The 26516-nt window shown below is 40.6% G+C and overlaps 1 protein-coding gene across 1 annotated transcript; it reads left to right on the forward strand.

Moving 5' to 3' along the window:
* The first annotated feature begins 17972 nt into the window (after nucleotides 1-17972).
* foxa1 (forkhead box A1) lies at nucleotides 17973-21911 on the forward strand. The gene is made up of 2 exons (XM_062397601.1): nucleotides 17973-18052; nucleotides 19044-21911. Exons 1-2 carry the CDS (start codon nucleotides 17987-17989, stop codon nucleotides 20199-20201), a joined length of 1224 nt encoding a protein of 407 aa, XP_062253585.1. The 5' UTR covers nucleotides 17973-17986; the 3' UTR covers nucleotides 20202-21911.
* The last annotated feature ends 4605 nt before the right edge of the window (nucleotides 21912-26516 follow it).

Below are 26516 nucleotides of genomic sequence, written 5' to 3' on the forward strand. Positions count from 1 at the left end.
ACCACCTTCATAGATAAAATTAATCCCCAACCAGGTTTACTTAGTTTTTTAATTTTATTTTCCTCCATAAAATTTAGACAGAATGACGCCCAACAAATACTCCAACCCAGGCAGCAACCGTATTCATCCTTTCTCTGTCCCATGGTCCTTGCAGACGTGCTCTGCCTGGGGATCATACCCTGGTCCCCCGTTAGAGGGAGCGGAGCTCCTCCAACCGTGCCACCACTTTAAGATCAATAGGCCAGTGCAAATAAACCATACTCATGAACCCTGAACTCTAACCCTAACCCAACCCTAACCCTAACCCTAAACCATACTCATGAACCCTGAACTCTAACCCTAACCCAACCCTAACCCTAACCCTAACCCTAACCCTAACATTTATGTAATTACCCAACCTGAATAAGGAGGAATTACCTGCCCCACTACGAACAAACACCAAATGTTCCATTTCTTATAATTTGTTTTCATAACTGCAATGCAGACCACTTACCTGTGTAATTACCTTACCTCTATAAAGGAATAAAGAAGGAATTACGGACAACACCATTGGATTTACTACATGTTTTATTTCAAATAAGAAAAAAACATTAACACAATTTTATGACAAATACTTACCTGGTAATTACCTTAAGAGAAGGAATTACCCACTTCACATCTCAATTGGATCCACCCTTCACATTGTCTCGAAAAGAGTTTTGTAAAAGAAAGGGGAGGAGCCTAACAGAGGCAGAGAGTATATAAGGCAGAGCAGCAAACAGCTCACTGCTCACTCTGACCTCAGCCAGCATAGGACAAAATGCTCCATGCACTCATCACAAACAAAGCAAAATGACTTGTGTTTATTACCACTTACCACACATCTTAAGCCCAAGCCTGAAGAAGATTTATTTCAATCGAAACGTCGCGGCGGGCTTAAAGATTGCAACCATGGATGTGTTATGACACTATTATTGAGAATTAAGACGATACTTACCATTGTAATTACCTTACCTGAAAAAAGGAAAATAGAAGGAATTACCTACTCCAATCAAGGATGATTTAAAAACCAAATTTATGGCAAATGGTCTACTTATAACAACTGCATTGTAGCAGAATTTTTTGAACCACCTATATACCTTACTGGAATAATAGGACAATTATCTACCCCAAACAGGGAAAATTTAAAAGCATATTTTATGACAAATGGTCCACTTACAACAACTGCATTAAAGCAGAATTTTTAGAACTACCTATGGTGTTCATTTGAGGTTATTTTACCGAGTGAGGGGCACCCTATGTTCCAGGAGTGGCCCGTGCACAACGTTGGACCGACTGGGTCGGTCCACGGATATTACCGTTCTTACCTAACCCTGGCCAGTGCCGCCTGGAACAGCATTGGGGTGCCCCTCTAAAACACTACTTCAGTCTTCTCCATGTTGGACCGATACTGTCCAATTTTAGGAATCGTTTCCCACAAAGTAACCGGCGAGAAAGAGGCCAAGGAATTAACGGCTCCCGACGGACCCTGCTTTCTACTACCCCTACCCCAAATCCTCTTTCCCTAACCCTAACCCTAGGCCCCTAACCCTAAACCTAACCACAGGACCCCTTGCCCTCATCCTAACCCCCATCCCATCTGGTTCAGGGACGATGCTGTTGGACAGCGTATATATGAAGAAAGACATGCTTTTGACTGGGTATTGGAAAGTGGAATGACTCATATTTACACTACGTAGTATTCACCTTTTCTCCTTCCTTAAATTTTAGTGGGGAAAGGGTAGGAATTGTCCACAAACAAACACCAATTGGTTTATTACATGTTTATTTCAATCCGAAGAAACATCAAAATAACTGTATATTCAATACTTACCTTGTAATTACCTTAAATTAAGGAATTACTCACCCTACGACACCCAACACCAATTGGTTTATTTATTATTCATGACATGACCAATGTTGTCTCTTTTTAATGTCCTTCAGGACACTCTACTGGTCCTCATAAAACCTTGAGTGAGCAGTGTCAGCTGCATAGAGGCCATGTCTTGATTGTAGAACTTATGATCTCCAGGCGAGCCATTCCTGGAGCATAGATGAAAGTAAGACTCCAGATGAACGATTTATGGAGCATAAAGTAAGACTCCCACTTTGAGAATTCCGTGTGTATGAAGCCACGAAGAACAGAATTTTGCCTCCGGAACCTTTGGAAAGCTCTGCGGAAGGCCAGTATCACAGTCCCATCAGTGGAGATCTACTTTCTCATCATTATATGTTTACTCACCCCTGCCTGCGACTCAACGTTCAATTTGAGGTACCTTATTACAAATATAAAGACAACTCAGTCATTCATACAAAACAATTCTTTAAAATACCTAATATTTATGTAATTACCCAACCTGAATAAGGAGGAATTACCTGCCCCACTACGAACAAACACCAAATGTTCCATTTCTTATAATTTGTTTTCATAACTGCAATGCAGACCACTTACCTGTGTAATTACCTTACCTCTATAAAGGAATAAAGAAGGAATTACGGACAACACCATTGGATTTACTACATGTTTTATTTCAAATAAGAAAAAAACATTAACACAATTTTATGACAAATACTTACCTGGTAATTACCTTAAGAGAAGGAATTACCCACTTCACATCTCAATTGGATCCACCCTTCACATTGTCTCGAAAAGAGTTTTGTAAAAGAAAGGGGAGGAGCCTAACAGAGGCAGAGAGTATATAAGGCAGAGCAGCAAACAGCTCACTGCTCACTCTGACCTCAGCCAGCATAGGACAAAATGCTCCATGCACTCATCACAAACAAAGCAAAATGACTTGTGTTTATTACCACTTACCACACATCTTAAGCCCAAGCCTGAAGAAGATTTATTTCAATCGAAACGTCGCGGCGGGCTTAAAGATTGCAACCATGGATGTGTTATGACACTATTATTGAGAATTAAGACGATACTTACCATTGTAATTACCTTACCTGAAAAAAGGAAAATAGAAGGAATTACCTACTCCAATCAAGGATGATTTAAAAACCAAATTTATGGCAAATGGTCTACTTATAACAACTGCATTGTAGCAGAATTTTTTGAACCACCTATATACCTTACTGGAATAATAGGACAATTATCTACCCCAAACAGGGAAAATTTAAAAGCATATTTTATGACAAATGGTCCACTTACAACAACTGCATTAAAGCAGAATTTTTAGAACTACCTATGGTCATCATTTGAGGTTATTTTACCGAGTGAGGGGCACCCTATGTTCCAGGAGTGGCCCGTGCACAACGTTGGACCGACTGGGTCGGTCCACGGATATTACCGTTCTTACCTAACCCTAACCCTAACCCCTCAAAACATCACTACTCACCTATTACTTCCAATATTGAAGAATCGACTCCCATAAAAGCAGCCAAAATGATATAGAAACCTGGAATGACAGGAATTAACGGCCCCAGGACCCGGTTTCTACACCCTCAACCCACCTCTTACCTTCACCCTTACCCCCATCCCATTTTGGTTCAGGGCACGATGCCATTGGAAAATAATAAATGCTGTTTGTAGTTGATATGGAGAGTAATTTAACTCAGGACCACACAAAATTTAATTTGAACCTATACAAACCACACCAATTTGGATTCCCTTAGTCAGTAGTTATGACCACATAGTCATCAATATCCCTAATCAGGGTCCCACTACCCTAACCCTAACCATAGGGACCCCCTACCTAAACCTAACCTTTGACCCCTGGACAGAACAAGTGACCTGAGACATCTCACCTAACTCCTTTGAGATTATTGACCAAAAACATGGTTTCCACAACCAGTTGTTTTGTAATTCTTTAATTTTGGGCAAGTACAGTACAGGAAGAAAGACCTAAAAAGGCAGTAAGACCTCAGAGAGAAGGCAATTAGTTCCCTGGTATACCCCACCCAACTGTGTTGAATATTTAGAGGACAAGAGATCCCTATAGGTGTGTGATTGGAACCTATTTTAATGGAATTGATGGAAAAGGAGTATGGGAATGAGTGCTTGTTGGAGTGCTGTGATTCGGAGGGACAAGGAAACTTCACCAGGGGGAGGAGCTAGATGGGCTATATAAATGATTGCAACTCCTCGGCCAGTCTCAGACAAGACAAAATGCCTCATGGAGCAAGATCAGGGACAAGCTCTCCCAGAGACCCACCATGGGGATGACTTACCTCTTAATTCGACCTGACCTACTTACCTGCCCTAGCCTGATGAAGATAAACAAATTTCGAAACGTCGCGACAGGGCCTCCGGACTTTAAGCAAAAATGACAAATTGTACTTACCTGACTAAGCCATTTACCCTCCCTCGGCTGAGCGGAGAGACTCAAGACATATTTGTAAATTTGTATATAGTTCATTGGATGTTTATTTAGCTGTAATGACAACATGTTTAACACAACTGTAAAAATCAGTGTGTTATTACGACATTATTAGACAATACTTACGGTTATTTTACCCCAGCATGCTTCACATACCTGTAAAAAATCAGTGTGTTGCTGCAACATGATTAGTGGATACTTATGGTTATTTTACCAAGTGAGGGGCACCCCAGTCCCAGGAGAGGCCCGTGCATAACGTTTGACCTGACTTGTCGGGTCAACGGATATTACCGTTTTCACCTAACCCTGGCCAGTGCCGCCTGGGACACTTAATGGGATGCCCCTCAAAACATCACTACTCACCTATTACTTCCAATATTGAAGAATCGACTCCCATAAAAGCAGCCAAAATGATATAGAAACCTGGAATGACAGGAATTAACGGGCCCAGGACCCGGTTTCTACACCCTCAACCCACCTCTTACCTTCACCCTTACCCCCATCCCATTTTGGTTCAGGGCACGATGCCATTGGAAAATAATAAATGCTGTTTGTAGTTGATATGGAGAGTAATTTAACTCAGGACCACACAAAATTTAATTTGAACCTATACAAACCACACCAATTTGGATTCCCTTAGTCAGTAGTTATGACCACATAGTCATCAATATCCCTAATCAGGGTCCCACTACCCTAACCCTAACCATAGGGACCCCCTACCTAAACCTAACCTTTGACCCCTGGACAGAACAAGTGACCTGAGACATCTCACCTAACTCCTTTGAGATTATTGACCAAAAACATGGTTTCCACAACCAGTTGTTTTGTAATTCTTTAATTTTGGGCAAGTACAGTACAGGAAGAAAGACCTAAAAAGGCAGTAAGACCTCAGAGAGAAGGCAATTAGTTCCCTGGTATACCCCACCCAACTGTGTTGAATATTTAGAGGACAAGAGATCCCTATAGGTGTGTGATTGGAACCTATTTTAATGGAATTGATGGAAAAGGAGTATGGGAATGAGTGCTTGTTGGAGTGCTGTGATTCGGAGGGACAAGGAAACTTCACCAGGGGGAGGAGCTAGATGGGCTATATAAATGATTGCAACTCCTCGGCCAGTCTCAGACAAGACAAAATGCCTCATGGAGCAAGATCAGGGACAAGCTCTCCCAGAGACCCACCATGGGGATGACTTACCTCTTAATTCGACCTGACCTACTTACCTGCCCTAGCCTGATGAAGATAAACAAATTTCGAAACGTCGCGACAGGGCCTCCGGACTTTAAGCAAAAATGACAAATTGTACTTACCTGACTAAGCCATTTACCCTCCCTCGGCTGAGCGGAGAGACTCAAGACATATTTGTAAATTTGTATATAGTTTATTGGATGTTTATTTAGCTGTAATGACAAGATGTTTAACACAACTGTAAAAATCAGTGTGTTATTACGACATTATTAGACAATACTTACGGTTATTTTACCCCAGCATGCTTCACATACCTGTAAAAAATCAGTGTGTTGCTGCAACATGATTAGTGGATACTTATGGTTATTTTACCAAGTGAGGGGCACCCCAGTCCCAGGAGAGGCCCGTGCATAACGTTTGACCTGACTTGTCGGGTCAACGGATATTACCGTTTTCACCTAACCCTGGCCAGTGCCGCCTGGGACACTTAATGGGATGCCCCTCAAAACATCACTACTCACCTATTACTTCCAATATTGAAGAATCGACTCCCATAAAAGCAGCCAAAATGATATAGAAACCTGGAATGACAGGAATTAACGGGCCCAGGACCCGGTTTCTACACCCTCAACCCACCTCTTACCTTCACCCTTACCCCCATCCCATTTTGGTTCAGGGCACGATGCCATTGGAAAATAATAAATGCTGTTTGTAGTTGATATGGAGAGTAATTTAACTCAGGACCACACAAAATTTAATTTGAACCTATACAAACCACACCAATTTGGATTCCCTTAGTCAGTAGTTATGACCACATAGTCATCAATATCCCTAATCAGGGTCCCACTACCCTAACCCTAACCATAGGGACCCCCTACCTAAACCTAACCTTTGACCCCTGGACAGAACAAGTGACCTGAGACATCTCACCTAACTCCTTTGAGATTATTGACCAAAAACATGGTTTCCACAACCAGTTGTTTTGTAATTCTTTAATTTTGGGCAAGTACAGTACAGGAAGAAAGACCTAAAAAGGCAGTAAGACCTCAGAGAGAAGGCAATTAGTTCCCTGGTATACCCCACCCAACTGTGTTGAATATTTAGAGGACAAGAGATCCCTATAGGTGTGTGATTGGAACCTATTTTAATGGAATTGATGGAAAAGGAGTATGGGAATGAGTGCTTGTTGGAGTGCTGTGATTCGGAGGGACAAGGAAACTTCACCAGGGGGAGGAGCTAGATGGGCTATATAAATGATTGCAACTCCTCGGCCAGTCTCAGACAAGACAAAATGCCTCATGGAGCAAGATCAGGGACAAGCTCTCCCAGAGACCCACCATGGGGATGACTTACCTCTTAATTCGACCTGACCTACTTACCTGCCCTAGCCTGATGAAGATAAACAAATTTCGAAACGTCGCGACAGGGCCTCCGGACTTTAAGCAAAAATGACAAATTGTACTTACCTGACTAAGCCATTTACCCTCCCTCGGCTGAGCGGAGAGACTCAAGACATATTTGTAAATTTGTATATAGTTCATTGGATGTTTATTTAGCTGTAATGACAACATGTTTAACACAACTGTAAAAATCAGTGTGTTATTACGACATTATTAGACAATACTTACGGTTATTTTACCCCAGCATGCTTCACATACCTGTAAAAAATCAGTGTGTTGCTGCAACATGATTAGTGGATACTTATGGTTATTTTACCAAGTGAGGGGCACCCCAGTCCCAGGAGAGGCCCGTGCATAACGTTTGACCTGACTTGTCGGGTCAACGGATATTACCGTTTTCACCTAACCCTGGCCAGTGCCGCCTGGGACACTTAATGGGATGCCCCTCAAAACATCACTACTCACCTATTACTTCCAATATTGAAGAATCGACTCCCATAAAAGCAGCCAAAATGATATAGAAACCTGGAATGACAGGAATTAACGGGCCCAGGACCCGGTTTCTACACCCTCAACCCACCTCTTACCTTCACCCTTACCCCCATCCCATTTTGGTTCAGGGCACGATGCCATTGGAAAATAATAAATGCTGTTTGTAGTTGATATGGAGAGTAATTTAACTCAGGACCACACAAAATTTAATTTGAACCTATACAAACCACACCAATTTGGATTCCCTTAGTCAGTAGTTATGACCACATAGTCATCAATATCCCTAATCAGGGTCCCACTACCCTAACCCTAACCATAGGGACCCCCTACCTAAACCTAACCTTTGACCCCTGGACAGAACAAGTGACCTGAGACATCTCACCTAACTCCTTTGAGATTATTGACCAAAAACATAGTTTCCACAACCAGTTGTTTTGTAATTCTTTAATTTTGGGCAAGTACAGTACAGGAAGAAAGACCTAAAAAGGCAGTAAGACCTCAGAGAGAAGGCAATTAGTTCCCTGGTATACCCCACCCAACTGTGTTGAATATTTAGAGGACAAGAGATCCCTATAGGTGTGTGATTGGAACCTATTTTAATGGAATTGATGGAAAAGGAGTATGGGAATGAGTGCTTGTTGGAGTGCTGTGATTCGGAGGGACAAGGAAACTTCACCAGGGGGAGGAGCTAGATGGGCTATATAAATGATTGCAACTCCTCGGCCAGTCTCAGACAAGACACAATGCCTCACGGAGCAAGATCAGGGACAAGCTCTTACAGAGACCCACCATGGGGATGACTTACCTCTTAATTCGACCTGACATACTTACCTGCCCTAGCCTGATGAAGATAAAAACTATTTCGAAACGTCGCGACAGGGCCTCCGGACTTTAAGCAAAAATGACAAACTGTACTTACCTGACTAAGCCACCAACCCTCCCTCAGCTGAGCGGAGAGACTCAAAACCTATTTGTAAATTTGTGTATAGTTCATTGGATTTGGGAATTTCTTAAAACATTTTTTCACCGCTTCGAGGCCGGATTTGGTTTCAATATTCGTATAGAGGCTGTCAACGTCAATGGTGAAGAGAAGCGAATTGGTAGGTATTTTGATTTCTTTGATTTTGTCTAGGAAATCGTAAGTATCTTTGATATAACTGGAATGTTTTGTGGATATTGGATTCAGGTGATATTGTACGAATTCTGCAGACAGGTAAGTTTCACTAATATAATCCGACACAATGGGACGGCCCGGGGGAATTTCAAAGGGCCTGCTCCACTGTGCAGGCTCCTTATGAATTTTTGGTAAAAGATAAAATATTCTTGGGCAGGGATTCGTTATCCCTAAGAGATATTGTTTTTGTTTGTGATTTATAAAACCCTTTGAGTACATTTGAGTAATGATATCTGTCACCATAGGTATGGTATCATAGAAAATAGGACCTGGAAGTCTTTGATAATGTTTGGAGTTATTAAGTTGTCTTTTAGCTTCCCAAATATACTGGTCTCTGTCCAGGATAACCACAGCACTACCTTTGTCGGCTGGTTTAATAATAATTAGTTTGTTCCTTTTCAATTGGGTTAGAGCCTGTGCTTCTTCAGAGGACAAATTAAACTTGTCTCTGATCATCCAATTAAAAGATTTGGTGGCATATGTATCTGCTTGGACCAAAGAACGTATGGGGGGTGGTAATGCACTTAATTTGGGAGTCCAATTGGACTTGGGTGTAAATGGTAAGGGTTCTTTGGCCCTTTTTCTCTCAAAAAAGGTTGGGAGTTTAACTCGTCTGTGATAATTTTGGATGTCCACAAGCATTTGTGATTTTTGGCCTTTATGGACTTTTACTGTAGGTATGAAAGTCAGGCCTTTGTTCAAAACTTGCAGTTCAGGTTGAGTTGGCTGAAATTTTTTAGCCAAAATAACTACATTCTTGAATGTGGACGTAATTTTTTTCACTGGATCATTGGTTGGATTACAATTTGGATATTGGATAAAATTTTTCTGGTTTGGAAGAGATTTAGAGAGCCCTATTCCAACATTGGGTTTTAAAGGGCCTAAAAGTTTAAATGTTGACTCCAGTGTTTAAGCATGGCGTCAGCTGTGGTGGCTGTCCAACGTGTACTGTCCCCCTCCGTAGTGAATTGTTGGGTTGGTAAAGCGGGTATAAAGGTCATGTTGGTCTCAATGTGGGTGTTAAGGATGTTAAGGTTGTCTTTTTCAATCACGGACAGAGTAGATGGATAATTTATTATTGGGATCCAAATTTTGGCAGATGGGAATGTTGTTTTAGCCATCTTAAGGGCCTTCTGAAGTTGTTTGATGGAAGTCTCTTTTGGCTTCTGTTCCTTATGGTTAACTCCCACCGATATCATAACCTTTTCCACATAAGTTGTAGGTTTGCATTTGTTTAAAATAGTTTCAATGTGGGAATATTTTGCCCCTGGATAGCTTTCAATTTGAAGATGTGGAATCTGGTGAGTGTTAACCATGTTGGAATCACACATGATGATACATTTATCTTGGGGTTGGAGATTCCAAACAACATGCTTTTGAAAAACATTTAAATGCAGACGAGGTGCACGAATGGGGACAGAATCTGATTTGTCATTATTGTCCTGGTCTGTTAATGGTTCGGATGAATCTGAATGAGGTTGTTCGTCATCTGTAGGATCACCATTGTCATCGTTCTGTAATGGTTCAGATACATCTGATTGAAGTTGTTCATCATCTGTAGGTGCATTGTTCTGTAATGGTTCAGATATGTCTGATTGAGACTGTTCATCATTGGTAGGTTCATCTAGGTGAGTGTTTTCGTGTGATGGATCATCCTCCGAAGATGAACAGTATTCATCATCTTCGGAGAGAGCCTCTTGAAGGAGAGTATTGTCACCCTCATGTGGTTGGTGAAGCTGAAATGTCTTTTCAGGGTATGGTGATAGGTCGATGGCCTTTCTGGTAGGTTTCGAGGATGTAAGTGTGGCAAGAGGTTCTGAATTGATCGTGTGAGTGACGTTACTCAAAACGCAGGGATTAGAGGTCCTCTGTTTTCGTTGTGTTTTGGGACTGTGTGTCCTTGAGGTGGTCTGTAGGGGTCTGGTTTCCGGGGCAATGGTGTCCTTCTTCTCCGACACCCTTTGTGATCGTTTGGAGTATGTTTTGAGTCGTTTGTCTGGGACCGTTCCCTGAGTTGGGCCGGTTTTCCTTGTGGTTTCTGGTTGAGGCGTCGGATCCTCCGGTTGGGTAAGAGCAATAATGTGTGCTTCTGTCTGGTCGATGGTATCAGGTCTCAGTCTGGTTTGAAATTTCCTTGTTGCCCATCTTGAGGCTATCTCGAAAGCCAGGGGCCAGTCTGTGGTGAGTATGGCCTCTAGTTCGGATAGTGTCGTTTGGATGCCCTCTATGTAATGATCAATGAGGATTAATTGAGTGGTATATGCCCAATTGCGGGCATTATCTCCAAAAGCTGCCTGGTTTTGTCAGTGATGGAGACTGGTTTTATGACATTTATCAAATAATCTGACAGTCTCTGGAAGGTAACAGGTGTTCTTATGTCTTCTGCTTCCTCACAGATTTTTATATTGTTAAGGTGATGTACTTGTCTGATCAAGTTGTACATTTTACATGTTTGTTAGCCCAGTGTGGTGTTTTTTTGTGATATGTAATCCGGTTTGGGAGCGTTGTTTGTCCTTGTGGGTTGATTTCTGTTGAAATCCCGATCCGTCGGTACATATGGTTGCTGTGTTTTGTTATTACTGTGATAATAACGAGTGTTCTCTGCATACTCGGGCGGGTTTCCATGGAAACCACGTCCCTTTTGTGCGTTTGGTTGTGGTTCTCGGTCATTACAGCCGTAATGGCGAGTGTTGTCTGCATGCGTGGGTCGGTTTCTATGGAAATCACTTTCCCTTTGCATGTGTGGTCGGTATTCTCTGTTATTACTATTGTAATAGTCGGTGTCATGTGTACGTGTGGGTGGGTCTTCGTTGAAGCCACGTCCCCTTTGTACGTATGATTGTTGTTGTTGGTTATTACCATTATAATAATAATGGTGAGAGGGGCCAGAATAGGAAACATCCCGACGTCTCGGTTTGTCTTGCTCTAATCTGTGTCTCACTCCTGTCCAGGAGGAAGATTTGACAGCATCCGCGTAGGTACAGGAGCGCCCTCTCTCAGGTGAATGGTAAGTGGGGTAATCAATGCGTTGGCGTGGTCTGTTTCTGGCCTTGCCATAACGCACTAATGTCCAGTCATGCATAGTGTGAATTTATTTTAAAGCCCGCCGCGACGTTTCGATATAAAATATATCTTCTTCAGGCTGTGGGCTTGTAAAATAGGTAATAACTGGTAATAGTCACAAAGTAAATTTTTTGTGACAGGTGAAACATACATTTACAAACAGAAGTCCCTCTACATTGTTTGGTTAGGGTTAGGATAGTGGGTCCCTGATTAGGGATATTGATGACTGTATTGTCATAACCTCTGACTAAGAATTTCCAATTGGAGATGTTTGTATTAGTTCTAATTAAATTTAGTGTGGTCCTGAGTTGTTTAACTCTCAATTTCAACTACAAACACAAATTATTGTTTTCCAATAGCATCGTCCCCTGAACCAAAATGGGATGGGGGTAAGGATGAAGGTAAGGGGTGTAGAAAACCGGGTCCTGGGTCCGTTAATTCCTATCCTTCCAGGTCTCTATGTCATTTTGGCTGCTTTTTTGGGAGTCCATTCTCCAGTAATGGAAGTAATTAGTAAGTAGTGATTTTTAGAGGGGCATCGCATTGGTAGTCCCAGGTGGCACTGGCCAGGGTTAGGTGAGAACGGTTATATCCGTTGACCCGACAGGTCAGGTCAAACGTAATGCACGGGCACGCCTGGGACATGGGATGCCCCTCACTTGGTAAAATAACCATGTATCCACTAATAATGTTGTAATAACACACTGTTTTTTACAGTTATGTGAAACAGGCTGTTATTACAGATACATGAACATCAAATAAACTATATACAAATTTACAAATATGTTTTGAGTCTCTCCGCTCAGCCGAGGGAGGGTTGGTGGCTTAGTCAGGTAAGTACAGTTTGTCATTTTTGCTTAGAAATTAAAGCAGAAAAATCTTCTGCTTAAATGTGGAAGCCCAACTTGGTTAAAAAAGGTTACAGTAGAGGACAAAGCATCCCAAAAATATGTAACTGGAGCTTGTGATCTGGATCCATATAATATTGCTATAAGGAGTTGGTTGCAAAACAATTGGGACCAGGGAGCCCCCTGGAGGAAGGACTGTGCACCTTCCGCCACCTTTAAAAAGAAGGCAGATTCATTTCCCCTATCCTAACCCAGATTTCCTTGGATGGCCCCTGCACTACAACGGTCCTGTTAAGTCAGGACCTGGATATTATCGTGCTAACCTAACCCTAACCCGTAGCTATGGTAGGAAAAGCCATGTGAGTGAATTAAAGAGCCCAGAGAGTTGGTGCACGGAGAGGAGAGGAGAGACCCAGGACAGAACCTTGAGGGACCCCAGTAGTGAGAGGACAAGGTTCAGACACAGATCCTCTCCAAGTCACCAGGTCATTGAGGTAGGAAGAGAGCAGGGAGACAGCAGAGTCTGAAACACCCAGGTCCTGAAGGGAGGAAATCAGGATCTGGGGGTTCACTGTGTAATTCATATTTTAATCATTATAAATATCATTATTTTCCTAACCCTAACCCATGTGTTAAATTTCTGACCATCACCCTCATCCAGCAGGTGGCAGTATCCACCTAAAAACACATTAGTCCCAAACCTGGTCTGGCTCCCAACAGACATGATGGCATAATGATCTGGTTTTTGAAACACAACACATGGAATTAGAAGTTGTGGGTCAGACAGCACTTCCCTCTCAGCTAAACTCACTCACCTGGTGACTGCAAAATGTTGATTGACAGCAGAGGAAAGTGTGTGTGTGTGTGTGTGTGTGTGTGTGTGTGTGTGTGTGTGTGTGTGTGTGTGTGTGTGTGTGTGTGTGTGTGTGTGTGTGTGTGTGTGTGTGTGTGTGTGTGTGTGTGTGTGTGTGTGTGTGTGTGTGTGTGTGTGTGTGTGTGTTACACCCTGCTATTTAAGTTGACGGGTTTGCCACTCCCCTGAACTCATGAACTGTGTTTTCAGTTCACCTACATACACACACAATCACTTTGAATTTCTTCCACTGACACTTGATGCTGAGCTGCTTCTTTAATACACAATAAGCTTCAGTTACTGATTCAATAATGGGCAACAAGGTTTAAGGATTCAGGGAAGTGAAAACAAAGTTTGTTTTATTTTTAGGAAGGAGTGAAAATCCACATGAAAAGAATCATATTGAAAATGTTTCCAGGTTTGTCATCGGCACAAAGCAGCAAATTCCTAGTCGGAAAACAATGAACAAACATGTTCTGTTACCTGAATAAATCAATGTCACTTCTTCCTGCAGACACTAAACATCAGGTGCTTTTTAAATGAACTGTGATTAGAAGTCAGACGTCGACGTCTGCAAAGGGGGAGTCAAAAAACAGACTTTAAGTCGGACACATTGAACTTTTCATATTGTCAGTGAGATGAGAACAATGACGACCAATATCAAGTCTTTAAAATGTCGCTTACATCAACGTTAATGAAAACATACATGATGATGTGTCCAGGTATACGAGGGAAAACACATTCATTTAACATTTGTTAGAGAGAGAGCCCTAACCCTAACCCTTCTTAATGTTAGGATTAGCGTTAAACCCTAACTCTACAACAACTATATTGTTACTCCTTTATTTTAAAAAAACTCCAATCACCAGTGAATGATTTAGAAAAATATATGTAGACATACATTCTTTTTATATATTATGTTTATTAATAATAATAGCTTCTTTCAAGAGACCCGAGGACACAGGTGACAAATGTAGAAATAAAGGCTTTTTCTAAAGTTATATTTATCACACAAGCTTTATCTTTCTGTTCCTTTTGTAGATTGTTAAGTCAATGAGGTCCTGTATGTTTGATCTAATTTATCTTTCAATGAATCTAAAGGATAAAAATACAAGAGCATTTTATTTATTTGAATTATGACAAAATCCTGAACTAAAGCAGAGCTCTAATACATCTCATACTGTTTGGAGAGAAATAAACCAGAACGGAATTTCTTAGAATAAAAACATGAAACCTGTCATATGTGTCAGTGAAGCCTTCAGCCAATCACAGCCGAGTTGTTGATTCCAGCTGCTGCAGCTGGAGGAGAACATCTGGAGCTTCAGCTCGCTCCCGACATGTTTTAAGGTCACGTGACTTGATGACGTTCTGCAGTGATGGAAAAAGTCGGTCAAAAGTTCAAGCCTGCTTGCATTACAATAAGTCAGCGCTGGGGAACACAGGGTTAAGTGTAACCCAACATAGTGATTCAGTTTCCACCTGCCTCGTGACCTCACGTCAGAGTCTCTCAGTCTGAGGGGGAAGGTCATGAGCGGGTGACGGGTGAGACTGTCTCTGAAGTAACAGGATAATTGTCACTGAGGAGCTTTTAGTGAGACAGCTGCACAATTTACAATCAAAGTGACTCACACCGAAACTCTGAACCTGCTGACTAAGATAACATCTGTAAAAAACTTTTCACACTGAGATGAATGATTTGATTGACGGCAGAGTTCAGTTCAAATCGATTGTTTGTATTCTACTGTCCCTGTTGAGGGAAATAAGACAAGGCCAGGGACTAATATAACTGGACCTGTTCCATTAGAAAAAAAACATTCAGTTAAATATATAAAATAAGAGTTGGAGGTTGAATTTAACACAAACAGAAGAAACAGAAGCTGTGTGATTGACTTCTAAATCCTAACCCTTTTTTTGTTCATCTCTTATGACAAAGCTATAACTTGTATCCAATCACCAGTGTGAAGGTGTTTAAGTGCCCGTTCGAGTTCTACACTTTTGTGTGTCTGTGGCCGACAACAGTCAACAATGGATCATTTTCTTATTAAGAATAAACCTTCCTCTTGAGTGAACTGTCTCTAGCTGACTAGGTTAGGCCTACACTGCTGTATTTTAATGTTGCTCATAACAGTGGTACTTGGAGAACCTAATATTTTCCGAGATGGTACATGGTGTAAAGAATCACTGGTCAAACCCTAACCAAGAAAAGTGGAAGAGGCTGTTGAGGAAATTTACTCAACGCCTAAGACTACAAGAAACACAGCTGGAAGTCCTTCTACTACGACTGTGACACGGTGGAGGAGAGGAAACTAGTTGATGAAAACTCAGAGAATGGATGAACTGAAGGAGGTGTATTATGCTAAACAGTTGTCTTTTTGTTTGTTCCTTATGACTGTATATTGAATATATAAATGAAAAGCAGAGTATCCAAAATTTGAGAACAATGCTGATATCAATCAATCAATCTGTGTGTTGGTGTCTAACTGTTGTTTTAAGGAAAGCTGTATTAATTAGATAATTGTACTTGCTTTAGCTGCTTTTCTCCTCCTCTCTCCTCACATCTTTTTTGTGTAAGTGTCCTTTAATCTGGGGATGATCCAGTTAATCCCGGGTGATAATGGTGAACAGTGATCAGTCGTTCCGCTGCGTTTCTCACTCAGACTGGAACCATTCAGCCAGAATAAAAACCAATGAAAAGAGCCGATACTCGTCTGTGATCGGGTTTAATTCATGTGTGACACAGAGTCACCACAAGTCTCATCATTGATTACGTGTTTGAACATCAGTTCATTAACCTATTTCCTCAAATGCAGCAACTAAAATAATATTAATAACAATATCCATGCTGCGGTCTAGATCAAATCAGATAAGATATGATCAATCTTTTCTTCCTGTTAATAAAAGTTTCTTTGTTAGTTTGACTCTTGTTGAGTTAAGACCAGACGATGTTGCTCCTTGTTAACATCTATGAGACAAACTGTGATTTGTGAATATGAGACAATACAAATTGTTTGATGGATTGATTGATCTTTTTTGAACCTTTGTAAAGAAAATTCTGTGATTCAATGAATTTAGAAAGATTACAATTTATACAAGCCTGTTTTTATAAAGTTACCATTTAGAATTAAGGATAAAGGTTGAATAATTGTGTAATGTAGAATGTGTGCAGCATTTTTTCTTTAATCATGAATAAGAACTGATTCTACAGCAGATGTTATCTATAGTGATTCCAGGTCTGAAGGCGAACATTAAATCTATAATAATCTATATCTAAAATAAATATTATAATAAAGCATTGAATTTACAACTAATACAATAGTAAAGGTTTATTTCTGATAGGTGCCATAATAAAGCATTTAAAATAGAATAGATGCAATAAAGCAAACCATTTTTTGTAAATGTTAAAATAAGCAATAAATCTAGAAAATATATAATAATACACCATTTTACTCTAATAAATAGATTCAGGAGATAATAGATATATATCTATAAAATGTAGTTGTTATAATGAAAACAATAAGTGATATTTGTATAGGAAAGGTGTTATAAATGAGCAGCAACAGTTCATATAATAAAAATAACAATAATAATAATAGTTGTCTGAATCCTGCAGCTCTCGAGTCAGGAAGAGGGGAGGGGGGTACTTTGGGAGGGTAAAGTCAAATAAATGGGGGGGGGGGGAGACAGAGAGAAAAGTGCTCAGTGCATGATGGGAATTCTACCAGCGGTCTCGACCTAAGGGTTGGTTCAGGACTTGATCCAGAACTAAAGGCTTCATCAAATGGATTAAGGGTTTTCATTCTATCACATTTTATTCGTTTTGTCTCATATTCACAAACCACAGTTTGTCTCATAGATGTTAACAAGAAGCCGAGTTCTCTGTTCTTAACTCAACAAGAGTCAAACTACAGGGAAACTTTGAGGAGGGTTAACAGTCGAACAAATTGAAATCTATCTGATAAATATGATTTAAACCAGCCTCGTGCCTTTAAGATGATTTCATGCAAAGAAAAGTTTATTATGGTGTTCAATTCATGATTAAAGGTTTAATCTTTTGGAGGATTAAACCCTCAAATAAATGTAGCATATTTGATTAGACACTTGAATATTTATTTTTACTTAAAACTTAAACTTTTATTTCTGACTTAAGAATCACGTTTTTTCATATGTTCTTTAGTTATTATTTAGTTCCGGTTTAAATAGAATTTATTCACGTTGTAAATTTCAATGAGGTTTAATCTTCAACATGCGATTTAATAATTAACCCGTCCCTGACTGATGCCCTGAAGTCGAACCTTAACTCTTCATTCAAGGGACAAATGAAGGAAAGTTGAAATTGTATTTATTAATCATAGATCGATCTGACTGATTGCTCCTCAGTGTGGTGGAGGGAGGACAGGAGTGAGGGATCGAGGAGGAGGTGGATCCAGAGGGCTGGACCTGCTGGAGGAGGAGGAGGAGGAGAAACAGGTCACCATCACCTCCTCCTCCTCCTCCTCCTCTTCAACACTACTTCTCTCTGCTCTTCCTGGACCAGATAGGCACGGAACGGTTTCACCTGGACCAGGATTGCCACCCAGCACCAGGACCGGGACCTGCAGGATCCGTGTTGGGGCTGCGGGCTCCCGCCATGCTGGGCGCGGTGAAGATGGAAGGACACGAGGCTCCGGACTGGAGCGGATTCTACAGCGAGGAGGTCGGTGACTGTTCGCGCACAACCCCGTCACTGGGCGGCTTTGAGACCCGGGTCTCCCCGCTCCGGGTCCGGGACTAAACACGAAGACGAACAGAACTAAAAAGAAATGTGTATTTAATTTGTATAAAAATTAGTTTTCTGTTAGAGTTCATAAAAAACTATTTGCGTTAATAAAGCTGTATTTAATTTGATTATTTTATATAAGTATATAGTTTAACCTCGGATTCCTAAACATTCAAAATACAATGAATTTCAGTATAAGTCAAAATTAGAAAACAACAATGAAAATCGGGCCGCTTTAAAAAAAACAAAAAATGCAACTAGGAGCCTTTAAATAAAATAAAGGCTGAGTAAAATAAAACTGCAGCAAAAGAGAAAATATTTTATTGAGGTCACTTTAGTTTATGTCGCGACACCTCAGCGAAATTAGCATACATTTCATTATCAATCTCTATTATCCTCACAACTTTATTAATTTTATCATCACAACATTATTTATTTTATCATCATCACAACTATAATTATTTTATCATCATCCCAACTTTATTAATTTTATCATCACAACATTATTTATTTTATCATCCAACTTTAATTATTTTATCATCATCCCAACTTTATTAATTTTATCATCACAACTTTAATTATTTAATCATTACAACTTTATTTATTTGATCATTATAAGATTGTCGCTTAAACCTAATTTTGTAGGTTGTGGTTGAACTGATCTTGTCTAAATAGTTTGGTCCATTTGTGTGTGATGTTAAAACTGAAGCTGATCTTATCAGATCTAACAGATACTGGTCCTGGACTAACTTGCTCTAAATTGCCCCAACTGGTCTAGGTAGCTTTGGTTTTGTTCTCTTGGGTCGGTGTGCAATGGCAGGTGGTGGGTTGGTTTCTGATCTGAATCGATCTGGTTCAAATTGATTGTGTTTTAAAGACTAATTAAATCTTGATGCACTGGTTCTAACTGATTCTGTTCTCTGTGCAGGTGTACTCTCCAATGGGAGGTGGTGGAATGGGTTCTGGCCTCGGAATGGGCTCCATGTCGGGCTACATGTCCAGCAGTGGAACCACATCGGGCTCCTTCAACATGTCGTATAGCGGGACTGGTTTGAGTCCTGCCCCAGTGGCGGGGATGGGCGGTTCGGCTCCTGCAGCCATGTCAGGTCTGGGAGGGGGTGTGGGCTCGATGGGTGGAACCCTGAGCCCATCCAGTATGAGCTTGCAGCAACCCTCAATGGGCCTGAATCCATACGGGGGCATGAGTCCCACAATGAGCACTGGCATGGCGTATAGCAGTACTGGACTGAACCGTGGCCGTGAGAATAAGGCCTTCAGACGGAGCTACCCACATGCCAAACCACCCTACTCATACATCTCACTCATCACTATGGCCATCCAGCAGGCGCCCAGTAAGATGCTGACTCTGAGTGAGATCTACCAGTGGATCATGGACCTGTTCCCATACTACCGTCAGAACCAACAGCGCTGGCAGAACTCCATCCGGCACTCACTGTCCTTCAACGACTGCTTCGTTAAGGTGTCGCGCTCGCCTGACAAACCGGGGAAGGGCTCCTACTGGACCCTCCACCCAGACTCTGGGAACATGTTCGAGAATGGCTGCTACCTTCGCCGCCAAAAGAGGTTCAAGTGCGAGAAGAAGATATCTGCAAAATCAGATGGGCGAAAAGATCAGGGGGGGGTGGGGGGTGGTATAGAACACGTTTCTCCTGCAGGGGACTCCCTTAAACCTCCTGGACTCCTGGACTCCTCCCTGCCCTCCTCCAGCCAGGTGACTTCGCCTCAAGGTCTGGACATGCGGGGTGGCATCAGCGGAGCAGACCTGAAGGTGTCTGGCTCTCATCTCCTGTCCTCCCTGTCATTGCCCCCCCACTCCATGACCCATGAGTCCCAACTGCACCTCAAAGGAGACCCCCACTATTCATTCAATCACCCGTTCTCCATCAACAACTTAATGTCGTCCTCAGAGCAGCAGCACAAACTGGATCTGAAAGCCTATGAGGCCCTGCAGTACTCCTCCTACAGTGCTGGGGGGGCATCTGGCCTCGGGGGAAGGACCATGGAACCTCTGGAGGCTTCTTACTACCAGGGGGTCTATCCCAGACCGCTCCTCAACTCTTCATAGTATCTGCTGCACCTGCTAATTTGACTCTGCATGCAGCCATCCTGGACTTCCTGTCTGACTGCGGCGATGCTGAACTGGATCGACTCTGCTGCTGCTGGTCGGCTGGTTTTGGAACTTCTGCACTGTGACTACGCCAGGACACGGACATGTTAACTGTCAGCTGATTAAACTGATACCTGGTCTGTTTTCTCCTTTTACACACTGAGTCACAAACAGCTGAAGCTCACTTTTTTAAGGTTCAGGATACCAACCGGTCAAATGCTGATTTACTGTAAACCTCCAACACATTGTCCTCCGGTCAGACCAGGTTCCTCCGTCCATGCAATTCAGGATCTTCGTTCATGTTGATTCTGCAGTTCATAATTTTGTGTTTATATCAGTTGTTGTGGACCTGGACATCCAGACTCTCTATTGGTCTCAAGACTCAAGAGATATTAACTTTATGTTCAAAATGATTTCAGTGACACAAAGAGTGTTGAGCTTTGTCTTTATCCAGCATCTTTGTGGCTCGGAGGAAAGTTTTTAGGTGAATCACTGAAAAGAGTTAACTGGATGCTAACCTCAGGAAAGCTGCCGTAGGATTAGAGTAAACCACCGACTTTGATCCAGTTGGTGTTTTGTCCTGTTGAAAGTTTTATTCACCAGATTCGGGGGTTGCCTGGTGATGGCAGTGAAGCGGCTGCTTTGTTGACACTGATGAAGCTGCAGATGTTTACAGAAACAAATCTGGATTCTAAAGATGCTAACTGATGTATTTGATCAGTTATGAGGAGGAGTTATTTCTCCCACGACCTTCTCGCTTCTCAGCTGACCTCCTGACGGGTTGCGACCCTCGGAGTGAGAAACCTCAGCACAGATGAAACGGCTTTTGATTTAAAGGGTCAGTTCACCCAAACGACTCAGACACAGATTGCCCTGCCTCTCTGAACGGTGTCGTCTGTTACCGAGAAGATTTGTCACAAATCTCTGAGCTTTTCTGTTTTCACTATGCCACTAACAGTTAGATTAAAAATAGTTTTGTCTTTTGAACGAAACCAAACTTTTTGTTTCACTGAATTTTCTTCATCTTAAATCAACATTTATTCATTAAATTTCAAATAAACAAATACAAATTTGGAATGAAAGCAGGTGTGCAATGACAACACAATTTGAGATCAGCTTCATGAAGGGAATCAATCATTTATCCCTAGTTGACAAATATCGTTTTTTAATTAGTATTTTGGTTGTGATGAACACAAATGTCCTGTTTTATTCACATTATTTCTCATAATGTAATAATTTCCATTATTTTAAATACCAAGTTGCGATCAATAATAATTTCTACCGTTTAGATGACTATGTTGTTAACCTGTGATCACTGATCAATAATCCATCTGTAGCTGTGACACTTGGACACAATCCATCAGTCACTTCTTAAAGCTATTGATTCAGCTTCGGATCAAAGATTTGTGTTTGTGACTCTCACTCGGTGTGAAAAAGGAGAAACCACTTCCTGTCTGCTTTCTGACGGTTGGTACGTCTGATGATAAAAATCCTCTTTGTGTATTTAAACTTCCCACAATCACCGATTATTGGTTATGATTAATATAACCATTTGCATGAAGGAAGGCTCTTCTTCCTCTTCTGTTTTCTGGGGCAAAAACAATTGATTTCAAACTCAGCTTGAAAAGAGAGAGAGAGACAGACGGAGAGAGGAGGATGAATTAGTTACCCCATCCCCCCCCCACCCCACCCCATGTGTTTCTTCCTCGTTGGTTTTTGACTGATGCATGTTCTTAACTTATTCTGTCATTTTTAAATAAAAGAAGGAAACATTGATTGATCGATTGATTATTGATCTATTTTATCCTTATTTTTGAATCATTAAAGACAGTAGAGACGAATGAATGAATGATTATTGCTTCAGTGATGATGTAAACTTAGATTTTATTAGACATAAATTTAATGCAATTACATTGATCAGTTGCAAGATATAAAAAAAATTATTTGTATTAAATTTTAATTCGTATCTCAGATAAACATCTTGTTTCTACGGACTCGGTTCCAGAAAAAAACCTTTTCTGAATTTTCATTAAAACCCTGAACATGTTATTGTTATTATTACTATTAATAATATTATTATTTTGGTATGAGGGACGGATGATTTTATGTGATGAGTATTTCATGTTGTCATGTTTATTAAATTGTCTTACTTTCAGATACACATTTATGTATTTTACAGAAAATGCTTCCTTTATGATTTCACTTAATTTCTGATCACTTTCAGCTTCTCGTGGTGACGTCAGTGTGGTTTTTATTTCCCATATTATTATATGTTATACATTTATTATGTGATTAAGATGCGCTCGGCTCCGTCTCGGCCGCAGCGCTGGAGTTCAGGCCGAACATGATGAACCGCCTGCGGCCTCGAAGCTCCTCGAAGCTCCGTGAACCGGAACACGACACGACACGTTTCCTTTGATCTGAGGCTCTTTCACCGCTGAGCCGTGAAATGTCTCAAATGAAGCTTTAATCATCCGCTAATTACATCCGAGCCAAGCCGAGAGGAGCCGAGCGGAGCCGAGCGGAGCCGAGACAGTTCTGATGAAACACGCAGAAAAGAAATCCACTGAAGCCCCGTAAACACAAACCAATCCCAACGTAAAAGAGCTGAAAATGTGAACCCTAACCCTAACCATCTGAATTGAAAGGAAAATATATATAATTATGGTCTAAAAAAATATTATTCGAATGAAAAACTTAACATATACATTTTCAAAATAAATTAAATGTGTCTCAATGATATTAAACTGATATTTATTGCAAACTGAAACAAAACATGGTTGTGGTTTTGGTCTCAATAATATTAATAATAATTACAACGGAACTTTAAACTTTTGTTCATTGTCGGAAATACATTTCGGTTCAGTTGCAACATCTTTTGTTTCATTAGTATCATAACTTGAAAATATGATTTTAAATAGTTAAAATAAGATTTTGAATAAAACATTTATTTTTTCTCTGACAGTCACATTACAAAAACTGCCTGATGTTTGATTGATTATAGGATGTTAATATGATCAGATTCAGTCTGAAAATAACATAAATAATGCATATTGGAATCATTTACTCAGGTTTGAAACACTTTTAAATGATATACTTTTAGCAAATGACTATTACTGGATTGTTTATAGATTTTTATGTTTTGTTTATTATTTTCATTTGCCATCCCTTTTAGACGTTTTTATTTTGGGGTAGGTTTTGAAAGGTGCTGTTTAAATAAAGCTATTAAATTATTATTGTTGCTGCGCGTATTACATATGTTTTTCGTATTGCGTCTGTATTAGTATATTGCGTAAGATGTATGTATTGTGTATAATGTGTGTATTTAATTTGTCTGCTGATCAGCTGCTTCTTGAAATTTTGCGATGACGGAAGGTCCTGACCTCACCTCAGTTTGCAGATAAAAGACATTCAGAGTTAACATATTTAATAACATGTTTTCATGTCAAATAAATGTAATTAAGTGACATAACACACACACACACACATACACAAAAACACACACACACACACAAAAACACACACACACACACACATGAACTCTGTTTATCTAGTTGTCAAAGTCAGAAAATACTTTAATTCTTGATCCTAACCAACAAATCCACTTAATTCTAACTGGAACATAACATCAGAAGTTCATGGATTTTAGAAATTTGCTTAATTTGAGCTTCTGACACTCAGTGACATTTCCTCCAGTCAGCTTGTTTATCGGAATTTGTTATAATTAGTTTATCTTTATATTGACAGGTAATCATTTTTTGGAGGACAACAGATGTGTGTATATTATAATTATATTTTTTATGTTAGGTTTGAATAACCACTTTAATTATTGTGTTGCCAATGGAGATCATTTGTATTATCTGATAAAATCCAAATTTACAAATCTCACCTTCGATAGTTCAAATAATTTTCAAATTAAATGTTTTTATTTGATTTAAGTTTTCAAAACCTGTACAATCAACTATTCTCCTGATTCTGTCTGCAGGGCAAAGATTAAAACGTTAAAATGGTTTTCACATCATTAAATGTATGATGTGCATCTGGACGTCATTTCATGTTTAGATGAATTCATGTGAAATTGTAAATTATATTTTCTCCCTTTTTGATACGTCCTTGATTTTATCCTTTTCATTAGTGAATAACAATATTATTATCATTTTAGCGGGTAGATTTAAAATCATCAGAAAATTTATCCCATAAATGATACAGCTCCTAGGAAACGATGAAATGAAACTCAAAAAGACTTGTATTAGAATTTTGTATTATATTATTAAAAACATTGATGAGTAGTGGTAAAATCATTCTACATTTATTTAACAAATTTGTGAAACTTGATGAATAAAACAAATATAATTTAATGTGGTGCTTTTACTTTTCATACTTTAATATCTGTGCTGTAGTTATTACAAATAATTATAGTATTTCAGTTCTTCTTCAGTGGTTGAAAGCTGCAGTGCTCACAGCTAATTCTGAAAATAAATTCTAAATAAAACAGGATGTGATCTGTAAACGTCAGCCACTCCTCACTGAGTCTGATGGAGGTGAAGCTTCCCTCTGCCACCCAGGCCGCTGCTGTAATAGAAGCCATATGTCCATATGTCCCCGGCGGGGGGGAGCGGGGCCGCCCGGGCCTCTGAGGGCCCGGCGGCTGCAGCCCACAGCTTCATTTCACTAAAGCCCTCGCACTCTTTTCTCTACACTCGCGCCTTATGGAGGAAAATGACGACCACAATGCAACAGCCCTCTGCCCCTTTCTTCATCTTTCTTTCATTCTTCCACTAGAAAGACTCGAACAGGGGCCCCGGGGCCACTAATGCCTTTTGATGGGGATTGGAATTAATTATCTCCAATAACACAATTGTGCTCAGCCAATGAAAAGAGCAAAGAATCCCCCCCAGAATGAGAGCGAGAGAGAAGAAAAGGAGAAGAAGAAGAGAGCAAGGGGGGTGATCAAAGGCAGGACAGAGACAGAGAAACAGACAGAGATAGAGAGAACAGAGAGAGAGACAGAAGAAAAGGAGAAGAGGAAGACAGCAAGGGGGATCAAAGGCAGGACAGAGAGAGAGAGAACCAGACTCAATGTGGGCGACACCTGCCTCGACCGGTTGGGCTGAGCAGATTCTAATTATTAGGAGATAATAATTATACTAATTATTACAGAATAAAAAAAATAATTCCATAATAATAATAACTGGTTATCTTGCAGCTCTGGAGTCAGGAATACCTGCAGAGAGAGAGAGAGAGAGAGAGAGAGATAGAGAGAGAGAGAGACAGAGAGAGAGACAGAAAGAGAGAGACAGAAGGAGAGAGAGAGAGACAGATGGAGAGAGAGCGAGAGAGAGAGAGAGATAGAGAGACAGACAGAGAGAGAGACAGAAAGAGAGAGACAGAAGGAGAGAGAGAGAGAGAGAGAGAGGAGTGTACAATCCAGACAACTTTATGTTATATTTCTTTTTTATATTTGTATTCTCTTGTCTACCTCATTCTGACCTGCTGCTGTAACTACTGAATGTCCCTGGTGTGAGGATCAATAAACTTTGATCTTATGGAGAACACATTGATGTCACGTGATGTCAGGTGAAATAATGTCTCTTAGCGTTGAGTTAAGGTGATGTCATGTGTCCGTCTCGGAGCTGTAGTGTCTTAGTGTCAACGTCTCTTAGATTTTAAGTTTAGTTTTTCGTCTTCGACAGGTTTCCGGGGCAGAAACCAGGAAACCTTTCATCTGTTTGACCAAGATCAGGAAAATTGTAAAAGATAATTTTAATTTGAAGTTTTCAGGGAACATGAATTTGTCACAGTGATCCTGAAATAATTAATCCCAGAAAATGAATCTTTAAATACAAGAGGTTAAGAAAAGAACCTTAAATCAACAGACTAAAGACAAAGAGAAGGGAAGAGGAGGATGAATGGAGGGAGGAAGAGGATGATTTGAGGGATGAGGAAAAGAAACAGGAGCAATAAGAAGAGGTGGAAGAAGAAGACCAAAGCACATTTACTCTCTCCCACTCTGACATTACATTACATGTCATTTAGCTGATGCTTTCGTCCAAAGCGACTTACAATTGGAACACTCAACATTTATGAGGGGCCATTTAGGGGTTCAGTGTCTTGCCAAGGACACTTCGGCATGCAGATGGGTGAGAGTAGGGTTTGAACCGGCAACCTTCTTGTTGGAGAGCCACCACTCTAACCACTAGGCCACACCACCCCTGACAACCTTACCACATGAACAGACTCTGTACCTGTCGCTCCTCTCTGACCTCCTCTGTT

Source organism: Platichthys flesus, chromosome 10 (assembly GCF_949316205.1).
Source record: "Platichthys flesus chromosome 10, fPlaFle2.1, whole genome shotgun sequence".
In the NCBI taxonomy this organism is placed as follows: domain Eukaryota; kingdom Metazoa; phylum Chordata; class Actinopteri; order Pleuronectiformes; family Pleuronectidae; genus Platichthys; species Platichthys flesus.